The sequence below is a fragment of the Canis lupus genome, chromosome 10, assembly GCF_011100685.1.
Source record: "Canis lupus familiaris isolate Mischka breed German Shepherd chromosome 10, alternate assembly UU_Cfam_GSD_1.0, whole genome shotgun sequence".
NCBI lineage: Eukaryota > Metazoa > Chordata > Mammalia > Carnivora > Canidae > Canis > Canis lupus.
This window is the reverse complement of record NC_049231.1, coordinates 53,228,339-53,250,596: the sequence shown is the minus strand read 5'-3', so window position 1 is coordinate 53,250,596 and position 22,258 is coordinate 53,228,339. Positions and strand designations below refer to the sequence as shown.

General features: G+C 36.1%; 1 protein-coding gene and 1 long non-coding RNA gene across 2 annotated transcripts in view; one reads left to right on the top strand and one right to left on the bottom strand.

Moving 5' to 3' along the window:
* The window catches only part of NRXN1 (neurexin 1), a 1,110,090-nt gene that overhangs the window by 469,389 nt on the left and 618,443 nt on the right, over nt 1–22,258 (top strand). Inside the window, 2 exon segments of the mRNA XM_038551252.1 lie at nt 6,021–6,459; nt 19,854–20,237. Coding sequence (XP_038407180.1) covers nt 6,021–6,459; nt 19,854–20,237 — 823 coding nt within the window.
* Nucleotides 1–22,258, bottom strand: part of LOC111097751 — a 29,480-nt gene that overhangs the window by 282 nt on the left and 6,940 nt on the right. The window contains exon 3 of the long non-coding RNA XR_005365977.1: nt 16,860–16,956. This is a non-coding gene — a long non-coding RNA (uncharacterized LOC111097751). The remainder of the gene's footprint in view (nt 1–16,859; nt 16,957–22,258) is intronic.

The window sequence follows — 22,258 nt, the reverse complement described above, 5'->3', positions numbered from 1 at the left end:
ATAACAGGGTCTGACAAAATAAACACTCAATAAATCTTAGCTGATTCTTGTGGTGGTGGTAGTGGTGGTTTTTGTTGATGTCAGATGCCACGGAAGTTCTCTCATGAGTGAAAGTAAAAGCCCCAGGCTCACTAGCTTCCTATGTGTCATGGTTAAGAAACCTCAGCTATCTAGAAAGTCTTCAACCTGCAATATGAATGTCAAGATACTAAAAGAAGCCCCAGGCTGCTGTGATCTCTCTGATCCTGATGGTTGTAGCCCTGTTAATTACTTTATTTATGATAGTCACAGAGAGAGAGAGAGAGAGGCAGAGACATAGGCAGAGAGAGAAGCAGGCTCCATGCACCGGGAGCCCGACGTGGGATTCGATTCCGGGTCTCCTATATCGCGCCCTGGGCCAAAGGCAGGCACTAAACCGCTGCGCCACCCAGGGATCCCTGTTAATTACTTTAAAACATTGAATAGTCATCTACTATGTGTCATGCTGTTGCCTTTGTTACAGCTGCATTCAGTTCCTCTCAGAACAATAACATTATTTATGATAATAACACTAACAAGAGCAGCTGATATTCACCTGGACCCTTACTCTGTGCCAGACCCTATTGCTAGCACTTTCATTGAAATATCTTTTTTATTTTATTTTTTTACAATAACCCTCATGTAGTAGATGTTATTACTCCACCTTACAGAGAAAACTGAGCCCCTGTGAGGTTGAAGGACTTGGACAAAGTCACAGGATTGCAAGGGAGGCAGCTGCATTTCTCTTTGAAATTGTGAAAACTGGATTCCTAGCACTTACTTTTTATTACTCCCAAGAATAGGAGAGAACCAAGACTCAGAGTAGAATAAGTCATTCATGTTCTCAGGTCACAACCGAGTCTAGATCCCGGCATCACTCCTTGCCTTTAAGTTCGGTGTCCTTTCCATCACCCTGCAGACGCTCACAGCTGAGGTATGAAAAGCTTTGATCAATGCATGCTAATTAATTCAAAAGCTTCATGAAAATGTCTAAGCTGAAACATTTATTTATAACAACAAAATAGTCATTATTTGAGTAGCAAATGCTTTCCTACTGATGTGCTTATTTCACACACTCCCACTTCCTGTGGAAAGGGCTCTATCTATCAGCCATCAGTTCTTTAATACCATCTGTACAAACCTTAGAAAGATATAATCCTTGATGTATGTCTATGTGCCTAAAGATGTCGTGAACGTTCTCTTTACCTAACGGATTAGTGCTTCAACGTATCTCAGAATAGAGAGCAATATCCTGACATCAAACCACAACCGGAACAAGCCAGACAAAGAGAAGGAACAATAGAATGTCTTTCACCGTTGTCCCAAATCACATAGATTTGGGAGACAAAAGATTGTCCAAAAGATCTTTTGGGAGACAAAAGATTTAAGGGAGAGAAAGCTCAGGATTTATAGGTATGACATCCTTTTCCTTTATATACATATTCTAGAATTTAAGAACCTGAGAGAGAGGTTAGGCAAGTTGACCTAGATAATAGCTTTGTGATTAAGCCATGTCTATACCTAGACTCTCAAACTTTTCTTTTTAATCCTATTTATTTCCCTTGCTTTTTAGGACTAATAAGATCAAATAAAACACTCAGTGATTGTCTACCTCAAATTTCAAGCCTGGGAATACAAAACTACAGACATATTGTTCCTGTGCTTGCATATTTAAGTTTGAGGGACTTGTTTTTTAAATCTTTTTTTTTTTAATTTTTATTTATTTATGATAGTCACACAGAGAGAGAGAGAGAGAGAGAGAGAGAGAGAGAGAGAGAGAGGCGGAGACACAGGCAGAGGGAGAAGCAGGCTCCATGCACCGGGAGCCCGACGTGGGATTGGATCCCGGGTCTCCAGGATCGCGTCCTGGGCCAAAGGCAGGCGCTAAACCTACTGCGCCACCCAGGGATCCCAAGTTTGAAGGACTTTTAAAAGATTTTAACAAATGTTGAAGGAAAGGGAAAGATCATCATAACAATGTGTGGAAATTATATGGCATATAGATAGATAACGAAAAAAAAAAGCCACCTAGTCTCTTTATGTTTTTATTTCTTTGGGATTTATTATTTATTTATTATATAAGCAGAGAAGTGAAATTCAACATTGTGAATTACTCTAAAAAAAAAGGGAAAAAACAATATCCTCAAAGAAATATTGATTTTATGAACAGATCCAAACGAGAGTGCAATAATATCATCACTAATTGTTAAGATGGTAGAGTATATAGATATTTTTGAAAGTTGAAACTGTTAAACAAATTACAACTTTCTACCTAAATAAAAAGGATATATGAATAACTGTATTTGATTAGGAATCATATTAGCTGAGAAAGAAGCAAAAGAATAGCTTACATGTGAATTTTTATAAGAGTTGGAGTGCTTGCTGTCTACATATTATTGTAATTGAACTATATTCAGGTCGCTTTAAGAGTAAGTCTAACTTGAAAAGTAGAGTGATTATGAAATCTGGGTCAGATGAAGTAGTAGTGTAGTTGTGAGAGCTATCAGGCTGCCTCTCCAAAATTGCTTTTCTGTCTTCTGGAGTTACCTTTCAAAGAATACAAAATGAGAAGGGAAAAAAAAAAAAAATATATCGTGCTTCTCCTCAAGGTAGTTCTTCTAGGAAAACGATTCTACCTCTGGAGAATTTTAACTCAGGTGTTTTTTTCATTCTAAAAGTAATTTAAACCCCGCAATATGAGTTTGAAGGTAAAGTTTTCTAATACACAGGCCAGCTTGCCGTTTATAACTGAACATGCACAGAAGTTTCTACATTTTTCTAAAGAAATAGACTAAATATAGTAGCTAGCTCATGAGATTAGTCTGCAGTACCACACTCTGCTTTACTTAGCTACATTTGTAAATATTGTTAATAATAGCCTATAACCTGGGACTAGATAAAAAAAAAAAAAGTGAACAAAGAATTTTATTTAATTCTCATCAGATATTTATTGAGTGTCTGCTTTGTGCCAGACTCTGACCTTGATGCTTGACTACAGTAAGCAAGAATCGTGTCTGCACAAAGCATAGTTTCTGGTGGAGATTGATTGATTGATTGACTTGCGGGGCTGTGTGTGGAGGGAGAGTGTATGTGCGTGGCTAGCCCTAAGTTACCTGATCAAGGGAATCCCTAATTTTCTTCTCCATCTTCTTGAGTCTCCTTTTCCCCAGGGCATCCAATTCACTCACGAGATTATAAATCACTCACTGAAATCCTTAGCTAGAATTTCCCTAACCCCAAATCCGTCAACTTTTTGTAGCTGATATTGGACTCCTGAGGGAATATAACAACCCTTATACTACTTACTCATCTCAGAAACACCTGACTCTATTGTAGTGGTTCTATTTCACGGCAATGTGTTAGCATAGGTCAACATGATCATCTACATCAATTGGGTTGGAAAATGTTTTACTCATTCCTGATCGATGTCTTTGTCAAGGGAATCTCCAAATAATAAAATATAAATCTCCAAGGAAATTGAAACAATATATAGGCTTGGGTATCTTGAAAATCATAGTGGGGGATCCCTGGGTGGCACAGCGGTTTGGCACCTGCCTTTGGCCCAGGGCGCGATCCTGGAGACCCGGGATCGAATCCCACATCAGGCTCCCAGTGCATGGAGCCTGCTTCTCCCTCTGCCTGTGTCTCTGCCCCTCTCTCTCTCTCTGTGACTATCATAAATAAATAAAAATTAAAAAAAAAAAAAAAAGAAAATCATAGTGGGAAGCCATAAAACTTGGAAACCATTTTCTCCACTTCTAAAGATCCCCAAAGAAAGACAATCCTAAATCAACTTACCCTAGGCTTAATAGCTCTTCCTCTCTTCAAGATAGTAGACTTAAGAATTAATCTAATTCCCTTTTGTTATTGCTTAAGTTCATTTTCTTTTCTCTTGTTGTCAGTATATGCTTATTAAACCATTATACACATTTGCTCAAAGAATAATGGATGTGGTATTCTTTATAATAATCCTCCTTCAAGATAAAGGTAAACTGAAACACCAGGAGTAGTAGTGGAAATATGTGACTTCTATGGTTGGCACAAATCAGATATAAAATACCAATTACATGGGGGTGCTTAAATTTTAAGCATTTCCTTAAAATGATTTAATTTGTTATTTCCATGTCTACTAGATGATGATGAAGAGATGATATTTATTATTCATGCAGTTTGATATATTTGATACTTATTGAAAATCTCACAATGTACCTGGCATTGGATTAATTGCCTTTATGTAGATTCTCTCACTTATATTTTTTTTCTTTAATAATTACAACAATCCTGTAAAGTGTTATCTCCCTAGAAGGGAGAAGAAATAAGGCTTGAAGAAATCATGCAGTTAGGTAATGATAGTTCTAGAATTTGAACTCAAGAGTGTTTGATACCACAACCTACACTCTTAATCACTCTGAAAAATAAAATATCCTTTAATAAATCATATCATGAAATTCACTAACTGCACTAACTGTTGGCTCAGTTACGTTTTGCCAAGGTTAGGGGGAAATAACTGCTGTATTAACCAGTTAATATGATTCTCAATCATTTACAGTTATTCATATATCTTTTTTATTTAGGTTGAAAGTTGTAATTTGTTTAATAGTTTCAACTTTCAAAAATATCTATATACTCTACCATCTTAACAATTAGTGATGATATTGTTGCACTCTCATTTGGATCTGTTCATAAAATCAATATTTCTTTGAGGATATTTTTTTTTTCCTTTTTTTAAGAGTAGTTCACAATGTTGAACTTCACTTCTCTGCTTCATTGGCTTATATAATAAATCCCAAAGAAATAAAAACATAAAAGAGACTAGGTGGGTTTTTTTTCATTATCTATCTATATGCCATATAATTTCCACACATTGTTATGATGATCTTTTCCCTTTCCTTCATCATTTGTTAAAATTTTCTATTATAGAAATTTAAATGAATTTAGAACCTGTCAGTGTTGGCCGCTATGAATTTTTGAATGGCTTCTTAAAATAATTTAGATACTTATCTGGACAGAGAGCTAATTTATTCTTAAATCAGTATGACATATGTATTTTGGAAATGTAATTATGCATGGTATGCATTTTATAAAGGCAGGGTATGGATCTCTCTTTATCTTTATGTCAGAATGGCTTCAAGTTTATTAAGATGATGTGATAGCAGATGCATGATACTGTGAGCCCTGCCAGTGGATGTGTTCAATGTGCCGTTTAGAGTCCAAAAAGCCATAGGACTATCAACAAGCAGTCAGAACCAGCTAGCCAATTCGGATGAAATGCCTTGGGAAATTAGAATACAAGACAAACTTTGTTCCGTGTTTGTATACTTTAAAGTAAAATGGAACACAAGTAATACAGAATACAGGTTGAATAGATTTAGAATCAACACTGTTCTAATGTTACCCAACATTATTCAAGCAGTTGTTAATGTAGGCCATAAGGGAAAAGGGAGCTTCTGCATGTTAGTTGTATTTTGTGATTTTTCTTAGATATTTCAGGATGTTTTCTACCTCAATTTGTTGTGATTATCTTACAGAGTTTATACACATAGTGGCCCTATATATCATAGATGGGATCCTATTTTTAGGGGAACAGTGATGCAAAATATCTAATTTCAAATACTTTAGTAGTGGGAAAACTGAAAAACTTTTATATTTAATAAACAAAGTATAATAACCAAACCCAAAAGCAAATGGCTTTTATAAGTTTGAGTCTATGCATGCTTGAAATAATAAGAACTGTATGCAAATTCACTCAAATTATTTGAGTCAACTACAACCAGGTGGTGTATGTACACACATTATTTGTTTGGAATTATATTGGAATGGTTACTGTTTAATGAGTTAATACTTGAATTTTATTTGGCTGAAAAAGTGGTCTTATATATAAAAATACACCAAACATCATGATACATGTGTTGCAAACATGTGTTGCAAGTTATGTGAACTGAAGACAAGTTCTAAATATTAAAATATGAGCCTGGTTTCTCACTTTTATCCTCTGCCCACAGGTTGTTTATAAAAATAATGATGTAAGGCTGGAATTATCTCGACTTGCCAAGCAAGGAGACCCTAAGATGAAGATTCATGGAGTGGTGGCATTTAAATGTGAGAATGTTGCAACGTTGGACCCAATCACCTTTGAAACCCCAGAGTCTTTCATCTCTTTGCCTAAATGGAATGCAAAGAAAACAGGCTCCATATCATTTGATTTTCGCACAACAGAGCCAAATGGCCTCATTTTATTTAGCCATGGCAAGCCAAGACACCAAAAAGATGCCAAGCACCCTCAGATGATAAAGGTTGACTTCTTTGCTATTGAGATGCTAGATGGCCATCTCTACCTCCTCCTGGACATGGGATCAGGTACAATAAAAATCAAAGCCCTACAGAAGAAGGTGAATGATGGAGAATGGTATCATGTGGACTTCCAGAGAGATGGACGGTCAGGTAATTTTTCATTTTTTTTATGCTGTTTACCTACTGGACCACTCCTTACACCCCTCACCAAGGAAATTAAAACCAAGACATATTAAAGATTTCCTGCATTTCAGTCTTTAGGGTAAAAGAAATTGTTATTTGTTTCACATCATATACAAATCAGAAGAAGCTAGTTAATCACTATAGTTGGGCATCAAACCCCAAATCCTCAAATGGCTGCTAGAATCACTTCTTAAATGAACATTTATTTATTGGATAATCAAGTGCCAAATCTTGCAAGAAATTTTATCTTGACTTTGCAAGTGACAAAATGCAGGGTTCTTGTATTCCCAATTATTGCTTATATCATTGGATGATTGGAGGTACCTGAAGTGGCAAATACAAAATATGAAAAATCCAATAATCCACATAGAAAATCCTTAGTTTAATTTTTATCCAAGATGAATCTGTGGTGTTAAAACACTTTTATCAATTCAAAAGGATTAAGATTTCAAGGATTTCAAGAACATTGACAAAAATCTGTTGACTTCCAAATAGCTTTCCTTTCTAATGAAACATGTTTGGAATTTAGCCAATAGGAATTCTTTCCTTTGGCTTCTTGGAGAGGACTGTGTGTGTGTGTGTGTGTGTGAGAGAGAGAGAGAGAGAGAGAGAGAGAGCGAGCACATGTATAATTGGAGAAAGGAAAAGGCGTTGTAGGGAAGGCCTGGAGAAATAACATTTACTTACTTTGAAATTTGAGAATGGATTAGGGGACTTAGGGAATTGACTGGCATTAGGTTTGTGGGGGCAAGGATCATCCAGGCAGAATAAATAGCATTTTGTGGAAACCCAGAAAGTGAGAGAGACAGAGAGAAGAAAGAGAAGGAAAGAGAGAAGCAATTTATTTTATGTATACAATTACATATTATTTCTTTTACTTTCTTCACTTTGTGTTCCCATGCTCTGATTGTTCCTCTCACTTACAAATCAAATTAGCTTCTTATAATAGAAGACAACTGAGTTTAGACCTAACCACGCTCCTCCCTTCCTTCACTGAACTTCCTTGTTTACTTATATGCCACACACCCACTCTGGGTTTTACACTAAATGGTAGTATAAGCTTGGCCAAGGCATTTTTTTTTTTTTTTTTGTGGGTCTGAATTTCTTCCTTTGTGAAACATATTGGGAAGGACCCAGTATTGACGGGCTCCCAGACCTGGTGAAGGGGTGTCAACAGTGATGGGATCTAGGATTCTATATTTTTGCAAAGCTCTCCAGCTGATGATCAGCCAAACGTGGGAACCACAGACCAGAGAACATTTAGTGCTTCTTTCAGATCCAGTAATCTGTGATCAGCGTCCTACTTTAGGAAGGCTATGCTGCAGTTCTGGGGTGAGTGCTCCTTTCGTGGATTCCCTTGTCACTTGTGTACTTCCAGCTTCCCTTTAACAGAACTGTGTCCTATCTCACTCTTAGTCATGTCTTGTTTTCCTGCTTATCAATTAAAAAGATTGTAATTATCCAGAAAAAAAAAGATTGTAATTAAAAAAAATAAATAAAAAAATAAAAAGATTGTAATTGACATCCTGCAATTAATTCCTCTTTTTTAGCCCAATAAAATAAAGAAATGGAATGAATGGGAATTGGGAGGGAGCCAATGTTAAGGGTGGAAAGTTGAAGTAAGGTCAGAACCCATTGCTCTGATTCTCAGATATCTCAGAGACTATTTCTGATTCATCCCTCTCTGGAAACTTGGTCTCCCTCCATTCTTCATTTCCCTGAAATTTTCCACAGGGAAGATTAGTTACCTATCTGTACTATCTATGCTTTTTTTTTTTTTTTTTTTTTAACCAGTTCTCTCCAGTATCTTAGATGATTGAGTGTAGACAACAATTTATTTCCCTGCAGCATTATACTGATTCCACTGGAAAATAGATTCCTCTATTTTTTTTTTTTCTGATTTAAGCTGAGAAGTGTACATTGAGGGGAATACAGAAATATAGCAATAGAGTACCGCCCTTTCACTTCCTCCGGCCTGTTTCTACCAGAGGAAGCAGTTGATTGGCCACTTAAGAACTTTCAAAGAGAAGTCTTAAAAAGAGGAATGGAGCGTGGACTAATCTTGTGCTTAAAATATTAACTTCTGGGTAACCATTTGATTTAATATACACCTAGGATAAAATGTTTAAATTACTCTCGAGTATGTATTTGTACATGTTAGTCCTCATAATAATTTATTTTTATTTGTTTATCTATTTATTGAGAGACATAGAGAAAGTAAGTGTAAGCTGAAGGGGGGGCGAAGAGAGGGAGAATCTCAAGCAGACTCCTCACTGAGCGCAATGTGGGACTCAATTTCACAACCATAAGATCATGACTGGAGTCAAAATCAAGAGTCAGATGCTTAACCAGCTGAGCCACCTAGGTGCCCAAAACTTCATAATATAAAGACATGACTGATTAGATTAATTGGACATCTTTTTGGAAGTTCAGAGAGACAAAAAATTACCATATCTCAGATCAGTTGTATTTCATTCACCAAGAAATGAGGTATTTTCTAACTATATGAAGAAATACATGGTCAGTGACAAAATTTTAATAAATGCAAAAGAATGTAGGAAGGGAAACAAAACCAGCCATTATTCATTTGATAATGGTAATTTATTCTAGTCTTAAGTGTGATATGGTCTAATTAGTTTCCCAAGTTCCTTGGACGACATATTATGATAAGAATTGGATAAATGCCTTAATCCTTAGGCCGAATAAAATCCACTTTTTTTCTGTTTAAGTTCTTTAATTCTTCCAAATTGCCAGTAGTTTATTAACTGTTCTGTTTGTACCCTCATTGGAAAAGGTCAAAAGCAGAGAATGTCTGTGTTAATTTAGAAAGTTCAATGCTGGATAGGAAGATGAGAGAGATGCCTTAAGACAGTATTCTATACATTAAGAAAGAAAATAAGACATGAGATTTTTGTGGGAATACAAAGGAAAGATTAAGTTAGTATGCTTGGTGATGTGCAGCTGGTAAAATACTTTTATGTGATTACAACTTTAGATTAGTGAATTGAGACAAACAGTATAAAACCGAAAGCTCATTCACTACACCAAGTTTTGCCCTTTACTAAATTGAAAGAAAAGAGAGCTCATTTTATGTTGGCCTAGCTCAAGGGAATTTAATGTAATGTTAATAACTCTAGCTGTTAATATTTTATATATAGTATTTTAATTAAGTTCTATATTTGCACACTGCATTGATTTGGTTTAAGCAGCCTTTTAAAAATTGAATGAATAACTCTCCTAGCTTTTATTTTACTTAAAGGATATTTCTGAGTTAGGTTGGTGAAATAGTAAGATTTATAGCTCGGTTAAAACTAAGAAACATAGAATTTAAGAAATAATTCATTTAATCCATTTTTCACACCAGTTATATTCAGAGTCTATATGAAAATTAGCCTTAATATAACGTGGGAAAATGATACTTCTATGACAAGAGGTCAGTGTGGGCTGCTTTGTGACTCATGGATGATGAAGGTTGCCTGGGATACTCTTCAGCTGAATATTTAAAAATATTTAATGAGCCATTTTCTCTGCTATTAAAGTAGAGGGAACTTAGGGCTGAGAATTATTCTTTCTGCTATTGACCATACTAAAGTTAGTAGGCATAAAGCCACGGCCATTAATTTGATGCCAGTAACTATTGGTTACCTTGGTCAGAGGTAGGGTTAAACCATATTTGGTGGACAGACTGAATTTTTAACATTCCCTAAACAATTTATAAAGGAAACCTATATGTGAAAGAGGATGTCTTATTTATGTTTATACCTCAGGTTCTGATACTTTCTTGTGCAATAGCAGTTGTTTAACAAATATTTGGTACAAAGAAAAATAAAGGGAAAAATATGTGAATAGCTCAGTTCTGACCCACCCCCTAATAATTAAAAACAGTGGTATCATCTTTACATTTGAAGAGTAATAGCACTCTTTTAGTTGTTAATGCAAGTTTTTAAGGAATTTACATTACTTTATGAAAGCAGTTTACACAATATAATATAACAAGTGCTACCCTTTTTTATGAATACAAAGTTATCCTCCAAGCCCAGATGCCACCCCCCCCCCAAAAAAAAATGCAGTGAGAAAGGTACATAATTGTTAGAGAACTGTGGTAAGCCTGGTACAAAAACGACAAGCTCTTATGAGATCAGCATTGCTATCTTTGTTCATTAGATCTCTCTATCATTTAGCAAACATGTAGGTACAAGAAAAATTAAGGGAAGGTGGTCACTTATTTCTGAGGACTGGTATATGCAGGCAAAGTAAGCCTGCTAATGACAGGGGAGATAGTCACCCACACTGCCTATCTTTCCAGCAATTGGCCCTTCAGTCCTTTGTTCACTAAAAGGTGGGGGTATGTGAGCCCCTTGTTTGGTGAGGAAATATTGCCCTCAGATGAATACTTTTCTAGAACTTCATTTGCAGCACAATTAATTGTACCAGGTTTATATATCCCTTCTTCCATTCTGTGACATGGGAAGGAAACACTTTCTTTCCACTTTGACTGCTACTATTGACACACAGCTGCTCTCTTGGTACAGTGTAGCTTCTTCCATTGCCTGCTTAGGCTGATACTAGTGACATGGGGCCTGGTAAGCTGAGTCAGAAATGGCGTTTTCAGATGCTGGGCTAAACTTGCAAAGGAGGAACCATACAAAGTGGAGGCGATTTGATTTCTTGACCAGAGTATATGATTTAAGCACTGCAAAAAGTGAATATCTTCTATGGATAGCTACTTAACAGAGAAAAAAACCCTGTTTCTGGGTTAATAAATATGATGAAGAGGCTTATTACTCTGCGAACTTAGCAGGACTTAGAGCTGAATATTTCCTTACCAGCTCCTCTTCCCTTTCCAGAGTTCCCCTTTACCTCTTTTTTTCTCCCAAACTCAACACAAATATGTGTCCAGGTATTTAGTAAACATATGAATTGTACTAAAATTAGGATGAGGTTAATGACTGTTTTCTTAGGGCATGAATATTGTTTAAATTTATATTAAGCTCTTTGGTTCAGTCAAGGGTATCCTCTCAAGTATTTTTATAGCAAACTGCCAGTATTTTTTTTTTTTTTTTTGCAAACCATCATTATTACACATTGAAATCAAAGAGGAAACTCATTATTATTGTCAAATTCCGCTTGTGTACAGCAGGGTACAGCAGATTGTATCAGTGGTTATTCATGGGTAAGCCTACATTTAACAGCTAAGAAACCATTGAGATTGAATTGAAGTCATAGAGTTCCAGTTTAAGAACTAGAAATTACAGTGGGAAAGGCACAAGGCTCTCTCCAGAGCACATAATTAGAGGTTTATAGTAATCACTGTTTGATGTGAACAGCACTTTCTAGCTATCTATTACCAGCACTGATTTCTGTGTATACCATTCATGAATCACCACACTTAAACATTTCTACTTGAACAACCATTAGACGATTTCTCTGTTTAGGTCTTGATTTAAACTTGCTCTTTGACTATAAACATTCCTCCCATGCTTCTACCTACTAGCTCACTGCAAACACTGCAATAATTTTAAGTAAATTTATAATATTGTTTTGTATGCATGTCTCTAAACCACCATACATCAGTGGAAAACTGAAGCACTTTATCAATATTTTGTTAATGATTTGACTATCCCAATGACTAGAGTCAATTTTGCATAAATTTGTTACATTAAATTTTATTAAACCAATGCTTATATTTATTTCTTGATTTTGAACATGTTTAAAAAGAAAAAAAAAAGTCATCCATTTTCTTTCCCCTAAAAAAAATTTTGTTTTGGACATTTTCTTCCAGTCTTATGTACATATATTTTATAGATAATATACATCCTTACCAGTACTATATAATAAACATAATTCCTCATGGTAATTCTGATTATAGTAGATGGATATAATTGACCAGTTATGGAGATATGAGTATTCAGGTTCCTGTTATCAATTAAATTTCCCATCATAAATGAATAAACATTTGGATTGTAAACTGGCATCTCCTACTGGCAAAGCTACACAGGAAGCATTTCTATATCCTGTGATAGTTGCTATCTCATGGAGAATTAATAACTTGGCATTCTTATTTTGTACATCGATCCTATGGGCTTGGTAAATCAGTGAAAACCTGAGAGATGGACCCTGTTCTTTCAATATGCAAATTTCCTTGCTGGGCCTACCAGTTTAGAGGGCAGACCTTGGCTATGGTGTCAGTCGCACCCTGAGGAAATAGGCACTTACCTGACCACACCTAGCAGCAGTGACTCTCATTGTGGAGTGCTGAGCAGAAATCTGTATAAATTCTTCAAAATAGTATTTTAATTTTAATATTTTAATTATAAAATAAGCACTTGACTGATGTTTACAACTATCCAGCATTGTGTATGATAATCTTAAAAATTCATATGTATACATATTGCAATAAGTGTGGATGTGTGTTTGTATATGTGCATGTGCTAAATACATGACATGCAAAAAAAAATAAAAATAAATAAATAAATAAATACATGACATGCATGTAACATATGAATATGTGCTATTGGTGAAAATATTCAAGCATTTCAGAAAGTACATAAGCGTTTTCCCGTGCCACATACATTCCTCATCAGTTCATTCCCTCCTTCACGGGTAACCATGTATTTCCACATATTTTCCTTTGCGTTAATATAGCTATCCATATATTTACACATATGATAAATAGAGAGCTTTTATTCACCAATTAACTTAAAAAATGCTGAAACCTTTTCCATGCCATTATTTTGTAGTATTTTGGAGATTGAACCTATCACTGTTTACTTAGTCATTTCTCTATGAGGGACATTTAACTTTTTACTTTCAGAGAATTTCCCTATTTTAAACTAATTTATGAAGAAAATTTTCATGTTATATCTTTATGCATGTTGATCAGAATTCTTATAGGACAGATTCTGAGAACTGGAATCGCTGGGAGAATTGCATTTTTAATTTTAAAAGCTAATGACAGGTCATTTTGCTAATAGGCTGTTTCAATTTCCACTTGGTCATAGTACAGGATATGCCACTTTCCCCCTCGTTTTTTCCCCTCAGAAGATATTATCAAACTTTTCAATTTTGTTCTAGGATTTAGTTCTTAATATGCTGGTTTAATTCCTGACTTCCCTGGTTCAGGGGTGGATCCAAGTAAGCAGAAAACACATAGGAAGAAGTAGAAAAGTAGAATATTAAAATTATATTTTTCTTTGTTTTTAAATAAACTTTATTTCGGTCCCTATTATAAACCCAACATGTGACATTGTGTTTTTTAAAGACACAGTGGGTGTGTGAGTGGCTCAGTGGGTTAAGCATCTTCCTTTCAGCTCAGCTTATGATTCTGGGGTTCTGGGATGGAGCCCTGCATGAGGCTCCCTGTTCAGCAGGGAGTCTGCTTCTTCCTCTCCTTCTGTCCCTCCTCCAGCTTGTGCTCTCTCTCAAATCATAAATAAAATCTTTAAAAGATAACACAGAAAACTAAAAAGAAAGAAATTATCTACTTATAATCCACTCATATCCAAAACTATCCGACACAGAAAACTAAAAAGAAAGAAATTATCTACTCATAATCCACTCATATCCAAAACTATCTTTGTTAATATTGTTTCATTTATTTTTTGCTATTTTGTTGGAATTCTATATTTCATATTTTGCATCATAGTATATAATTAAAGTTTCAGGGCAGCCCGGGTGGCTCAGTGGTTTGGCGCCACCTTCAGCCCGGGGCGTGATCCTGGAGATCCGGGATCGAGTCCCACATCCGGCTCCCTGCATGGAGCCTGCTTCTCCCTCTGCCTGTGTCTCTGCCTCTCTCTCTCTCTCTCTCTCTGTGATTCTCATGAATAAATAAAATCTTTAAAAAATAATAAAGTTTCATTCTACTTTTAGCACTTATAGCTTGTTGCTGAGTTTAAATTTGTTGATAGAATATGAATTTGGGTGTATCTGGGTGACACAGTCGGTTAAGCATCCAACTCTTGGTTTCAGCTGAGGTCCTGATCTCAGGGTCATGGGATTAAGCACTGTGTCCAGCTCCATGCTCAGCATGGAGTCTGCTTGATATTCTTCCTCTCTCTGCCCTTCTCCCCCTCACTATCTCTCTCTCTTAAATACATAAATTAAAGTCTAAAAAAATAGAATATGAATTTGAGAAGTAAGTATTTAAGTTTATGGAATCTGATTCTCTTCTGCAAAGAAAAGGTGTAACAGGATTATAGAAAAATAAAATTTGTATATAACTGAAATTTATTTTAAGTAGTAATTTCAGAAAATTTTATTCAAAAAGGAACCTTAGTGACACCCAATCAGTTCTGTTATTTTTCATAAGAGCCACATTGAGGCCTAATGAATCCAGTATTTGGCTCAGCATGCCAGCAAAGTTGCAAAATCTAGAGCATGGAAGTTGGTTTCCTCTGACCCAGCAAAATCATTCCCATTACAGCGCACTGTTTTCTACCTCCCATTTCCTGGTCACTTAAACTTTTGCAGTAATTAAAACCAAATTATCTTGGGGCTCCTGAGTGGCTCAGTAGGTTAAGTGGCTGCCTTCAGCTCAGAGCTTGATCCCAGGGTCCTGGGATGGAGCCCTGCATCACATTGTGCTCCCTGCTCCATGGGAGCCTGCTTCTCCCTCTGCATGTTGCTCCCTCTGCTTGTGCGCTCTCTCCCTCTCTCTCTCTCTCTTCCTCTCTCTCTCTCTCTCTCTCTCTCTGTCAAATGAATGCATACAATCTTTTTTAAAAATAAAGCCAAATCATCTTATTTTAAATCTCTCTTCACTCTATGCTTCTTCTCACCCTGAAAACTAATCTTTTGTAAGTGAAAAGGCCAAGAAAAATTAGATGGGAAAAAAAAAAACAAAACAAAACAAAAGAGTGGAAACTAACTTTATAAATACTAGCAAAATAGGAAAGATGATTTCCATTTTTATAAACTAAGAACTGTTTTCAACAGCTTTCCGCCTTTAATGTATACTTTTACATAAAGCATGAATTCATTAGTTATGCTTCATGAGTATTCTTAAATAAATATTACTTTGTCTATTTGTCACCTTTGTTTTACCCTTTGCATATGCAATGAAAGTGGCCAAGTTTAAACATTAATATATGTTAGTGTGATTTCTATGTTAAGATTATAAAAGTCATGTGCACAGAAATATATTTGTTTCTTAGCTGAAATTTTATTTATTTAAAAGCTAAATAACATAGAAACATGCTTTTGATTCTTAAGTAGTGAAGAATGAAGCACTGATCCAAAGAAGTCTCCACATAGGACTACCATCTGCAGATTTTAACAGCTCAAATATAGCAATGTTTATATCAAATATTTAATTTACCAAATTTAAATCATTTAAATTAATTTAAATTTAATTATAGTGAAAGAAAGTAAAATGTATGAAATAATCAAGCTATTCCAAAGAGAATACATAAATAGTTATAGGAATTAGAGGGATGAACCAACAATATACCTAGATTTTTGTTTTCTCTTAAAAATTTATTTACTTCTGGTCCTAACTCAACCTTTGGAACATTCTCATTCTCTATTGATATATACAGCTGTAGCAACTACTCAATTGTCTCCAACTATCAAAAATGAGATTTAAGGATTCATTTCATGTTTTCTTGGTAACCACTGCTTTTATAACTCCATTATAATGAAATAGGCACTTAAGACCCTTCATATTGAAATTTCACTGTGCTCATATATATGTGTTAAATCGGTATAAATGAATTCAGTAATTCTGTGATGAGCCTTTTGCTTAGGTGAAAATGTTCTTTGATTCATATCAATAATAAAATCATTAAGGAATTTGGGATTCAAATCGCTTATCAGAAATGTGTACATTTCTGGACATTTGAACATGTGTAGACTAAATATAATATAAAGAGAAATATGATATATAAATGTAATGTAAGTATCTGAGTTTGACTCAGTAATAATGTTGAATTATTATTTAAATACAGTTTTTATTTGATGCATCTTCAGAACATAAAAATAATTGCTTCCATTCCCACTTAAATTAAGCTCTACTCTTTCCCTATTTTGCTGTCTGTTTTACAAAGGTATTCTAAAATATAAATGCGTATGGATTGGCAAAGCATGTAGAGGAGCTAGTAGTTGATTTTCATTCGCCGTTGTCTCATTCTATTATATTTGTTTGCAAAATATTTTAATGAATGATATCTGATATATGCATATGCTCAGTATAACTCCTTACCTTGAATCCAGGGTTAAATTATAGTTCTTGGCTTGTACTGGAGTTAAGGTTAGGATTATATTCCTTTTGCTTTCTTTCTCTCTGATCTTCCATTACTTTTTCCCATAAGAACCCTGAAATCATCTCTCAGAGGGACAATGAGGAGCCATGGGGAAAATATCCTTACCCTATATGACTGTAACTTCTCAGTCTGTGGTTTCTGAACTGTAGGTTACAACCTGTTAATCATTCTTGAAATCAATTTGGTGGGTCATATCCCGCATCTGTATTAATAAAATTATATATGAAAAATATCAGAGTGCTTCAGAAGTAATAGAGCTAAATGTTTTTCTGTTAAACTTTTGTTTCACCCTGTGTGTGAGCAGGGGTTATGGCGGGGGGGGGGGGGCATGTCAGTGTGCATTAGACTATATTAAAACTGTGAATTTAGGTGTTGTGACCAGAAAACTCTAGTCTAATCACAAAGTGAGAGTGAATATCTTACTCTGGCCACAACAAACGCATTCATAAAAATATATTGTAATTTTCTTACAATATTTTGTTAAAAGCAGGCACCAACACACCCATAAATAAAAATGAGGAGAGCCAATCACTCCATCCTTACTGTCAGACTGTTGTTGGGTGACTGTGTGAAATGCCTGGCCTAATGAAGACTGTGACTATGGCAACTACAGAGGGTACCGAGCTGAGCAAACTACAGGGGAGGGGAGAGCCCTGGTGAGATCCAGCCACTGAATCCCTCCCCTCAGAACCTGCAAGCACCTCCTAGTGCAGACTTCTAACGCCACGTGTTTGCCAAGTGTTTTTCCTCCTGGGCTGAATCAGGCTTGTTCCACGAGTAACAAGGCAGATGGGAAAAATACAAATTTTTTAACCCTTGTAAAACTTTGTCACTGTTCCCTAGCTCTGTGTCTCCTAATGGTTGTCTTTCAATATTATACATTCGTTTCTGAGAAGCCTTTTTGAACTAATTAGAAAGCAGGGAGTGGCACTCATTTTCCTTTTCTCTTAAAAACAGAAATCACTCGGTTCATTCCATACAACTTTTTGTTGAAAATACATATAATAGTATATATATATACACACACACACAATATACATTATACATTATATACATTACATACATTAATAGTTACATATATATACACACACACATATACATATAAATGTCCACCTTTTCTTTTGTCATTAATACTCTTTCTCATCATTTTCTAACATCCATTAGCTGCTGCAGAAGATAGGGATCATCTTTTAACTCACTTCTTAAGGCATTTGGGACAGTTAAAAATGCATGTAATGAAATTCTATTAGGAAGAAAAATGACACCATTCTCTCTCAAAGTTATATATTTCATTTCCCCCAAATTATATTTTTTCATATTTTTTCTAACTAGGATTTTATGGTACCTATATGTTCCTCAATGACTTTTCTTCTTAAACACTTGCACAAATGTGAACTGTAAAAATGAATACATTGTCCTTTTGCCTTTTTGCTGCCTCCCTCCGAAATCCCTGTTATACTCCCCTCTTTGGAAGGCCAAAATAGCAATGCCTTTGAGTGTTTCTCCTCTGGGAGCTTTTTCCATTTCTTTCTGTGAAAGTCTAGAGAGACAAATATCCTCTTCATGACTTGGCTGCCTGTGCAGTCTCTGCGTGGTTTCCATGGCCTTCTCTCGCACAAGGACAGATCCCATTACATTGCCAGTATTGAGACCCCTTCTGCTGGGATTTGGAATGCTCCTAGGGACTGTGCAGAGGCCAGCAGCCCTGCATCCTTAGTTGGATGCATGTTTCACATTCATCATAGGCTGTATTTTCGCTAGGGGATGGATCTTAGGTATTCTGAGAAACAACCAAAATGCATCTTCCTACCCATCCTCTCCCCACACTAGACTCTCCCTTTCTGTCCTTATCTCCATACCTCATCTTCTGTCTCCTGGCTTCTCTTCTACGTCTGCACCCCCAAATTCCTGAGGCTCTATGTCAGCAGCGAGCATGGCACCAGACATTTCTAACCTACTTTTCTCTCTTAGTACTTGGCCTCTTCTGCTTTCTGCTCTAGACCTGAAAAGTAAATCTGGGACAGTCTGGTCATGTATAGTGTGGTGTCCTTTCCAGGTAACATAGTTTCATTTTTATAGATATCCTTCTGGATATAGAACATTGGTGGAATTTTGAGTAATCTGGTGGTACATGACAGAAAATTTAATCAAAAAGTGTCTTTTGTCTTTCATTTCTTTTTTCATTTAATAGATCCCACAAATACTTTTTTCTGTGATTCTCAGTTAATCCTATGTGAATGTCTACCTCTTCATCTTATGCTTACACCCAGGTTCCTGTATATTTGTAAATTAATAGAATTATTCTCTTCTTACATTTGAAGTGAGGGAGGGAAAACCTGTCAATTTAGATGAGTAACTAGTAGGGATTTTAAATTTCTAATTTAATTTTTTTATTCGGTTCTTGTGATGAATCATGATATACAATATTTATGCAGTGCTTATTACAAACCAGATACTTTATTAATATCATTTTATTTAACACTTAGAGTAACTGTAAGAGGTATGTCATATTATTATATCCATATTATGGATGAGTAAACCAAGACCATAGGGTTTATCAATAGTTTGATAGAGCTAAGAGTGGTGAAGCCAAGCTTTGACATACATGTTCTGTCAAACTATTGTGTTCATTAAAAGCAATCAAGACAGTTAAAGGTAGGTGCATGCAACTTTTTTTTTTTTTAGTTTGCAGATGCATATCAGCTTTAAAAATGAGCATTTACCGATGTGAATCTGACTTTATTCCAAAGGATAGTGTATAATGTCAACTTCTCCTTCTTTCTTTCTTGACTGAACTGTTGGAGAGTGATATAGAACGCTGAGAATATATAGGAAGAAAGAGAACTTTCTTTCCTTCTTTTTTAAATCGTTTTTCTTTTCTTTACTAAACTGTTAAAGGCTGACAAACACTCTTTATTGGCCATACACTTTGGTTTTCATTCCCCCTGGGAAGGATAAGCCACACGAGGAACAGAAAGAATAATCAGAACTGTCTGCTCTCAAGGAGTGTACCCTTAGGCAGATGAGAGAGAGAAAGGGTGATTTTTAGAACATGTTGCACTTGGTAAAGACCCATGTGTTCTCTTGTCTCTGCAACAGGTACCATTTCTGTCAACACACTGCGCACACCCTACACTGCACCTGGTGAGAGCGAGATTCTGGACCTGGATGATGAGCTGTACCTGGGGGGCTTGCCAGAAAATAAGGCCGGCCTCGTCTTCCCCACTGAGGTGTGGACTGCTCTGCTCAACTACGGCTACGTGGGCTGCATTAGAGATTTGTTCATCGACGGCCAGAGCAAAGATATCCGGCAAATGGCTGAAATTCAAAGTACTGCTGGAGTGAAGCCCTCCTGCTCAAGGGAAACAGCAAAACCGTGCCTTAGCAACCCTTGCAAAAACAATGGCATGTGCAGGGATGGGTGGAACAGATATGTCTGTGATTGTTCCGGAACAGGCTACCTTGGCAGGTCCTGCGAGAGAGGTAGGATTCCAAAAACCAAGCAGCTGACTCCCCTGAGACGAAAAGTGTATTAAATGTTGACCTTAGACCTTAAACTGGCCATGGAAGCACAATGTATCCTCTGCTGAGGTAAACTCCCTGCGAGCCAAGCAGCCACACATGACGTACTACTGATGTATCCTAAGTGATTTTCAGAGGGGCTGATTCTGGGAGACATAGACTTTTAAGTATATTGCAGGAATAAATATTTGAGTCTTTTGCATCCTCTAGACTATGGTCTTAAGATGTATAATTGACAACAACAGCCGTCTGTTTTGCCCAGTTTTTAATTTCGGGACACTACAAAGTAAAGAAGGTATGAATTAGGGATATGTGTAGCATCCAGTGCTAAGATCTATGGCCAGAAGAAGAGCACGTGAGACCAGCTAGGCTGTTAAGTTGCAAATTCTCTAACGGTGTGGCTTGAGAGTTCAGTTAACCTGCTCATTTCACTTCCCTCAACTTATCCAAGTTTGAAATTTAGAAAGTAAGGTGACTTCCAATCATCTAATTTACACCAACATTTTCAGAAGTACACACCCTAATTTCAAAGACACCTTTGCCTAGGACCTAAGTGATTACAGAAGACGTATTTACCTATATGGTATTAAGTTCTGGTGTGTCTGCTGAATTTCTGAGCAGGTGCTTCCTTTTCTTATCTAGTAGGAAGCAAAGCCACATTCTTTTTTCTTTTCCTGTCCCATTAGAAGGAGAAGAATGAGGATTAGAGGAAGAATGAAGAGTGGTAGCTCCCACCGTTTGTCGCAGAGGAAAGGGGGAACAGCACAGAAACAAAGTCCTCCCATCTACCTAACAATTTCAAATAAATGCTTTAGTCACAATACCCGTTGCCACTCATTTTCAACAATGGAACAAAAAAAAATCAATATGGAAAACTGCCGATGAGTTGCTCCATTGACCTCTCATGCTCCAAATGACTTCGCTGTGTTAGACACTTAGCCTGAAAGCACCAGGCAGGTCTTGTTTAAACCATGCACATTTAGTCTTCTTTCCCCCTTTCAATCTGATATAGTTTAATTCGTCTAAGCTTTCTAGAGAACAAAAATAGCAATTTTCTTAGAATCTGAAGTTGAAATGTGACTTTGGTTCTTTATCTTAAGAAAGAGGTTCATCAGCTTATCAATTCTGTTATTAACATTAATCAATACAAAAACTATAGCAATAATTTAATAATCTAATCGTGATCTTATATTACCTACCAAAATACTATCACTGTTCTGTGCTCTACAGAGGTAGACAGGACAACAGATGGGTAAGTATTTTCATCACATAGATTCATTCCTTCTCCTAGTACCAAATTGCAATTCCTATGAATTGTTGTTAGAGGTTAGCTATTTCTGTGTAGCTTCACTTGTACGCTGTATATTCTCTATGGATTCCCTCTTCTCATTTCCCCTTCTAACTTCAGTTTGTTTCTGTAGTTTGGTCTTTAGAAACTGCCAAAGGGAGCCAAACAATGACCACCAAAAAGGCTTGTAAATATATTACAAGTTAGTCATAATGTGGGATTAGCAAACCTGTATGATTTAAGCCTTTGTTTTCCTTTTAGTCACTCAGAGAGCTGCCAATTATCCTGACACCTCCTGCTTACGTGAAGCTAGAACAGGATATAACCGAACTGTCACGCAGATTTCAAAAGCCTTCAGTTAAATATGCGCGGTGTACCACCCTGTGGCAATATCCTGCTACTACATATGGCAGAAGTAAAAATAGAAATTGTCAAGCTTCCTAAGCCAGAATGAGGGAAAGGGAATATTTATATTTTGCAATAATTAGAAGGAGGGGTGGCAAGCATATGTAGATTTGCAAATGAGAATTTAATAGCAAGCTTCATCACTCGGATTCAGCATACATTTTTATCTGACAGGTGGCTAGAAATTTCTGCAGATTTCTTTGTCTCTAGGTTGGTTGTGTGTTGAGGAAAAAATGGTCATTTTTGTTTGATTTTTGTTTCCTGACTACCCAGCATATTGTTAGAAGTC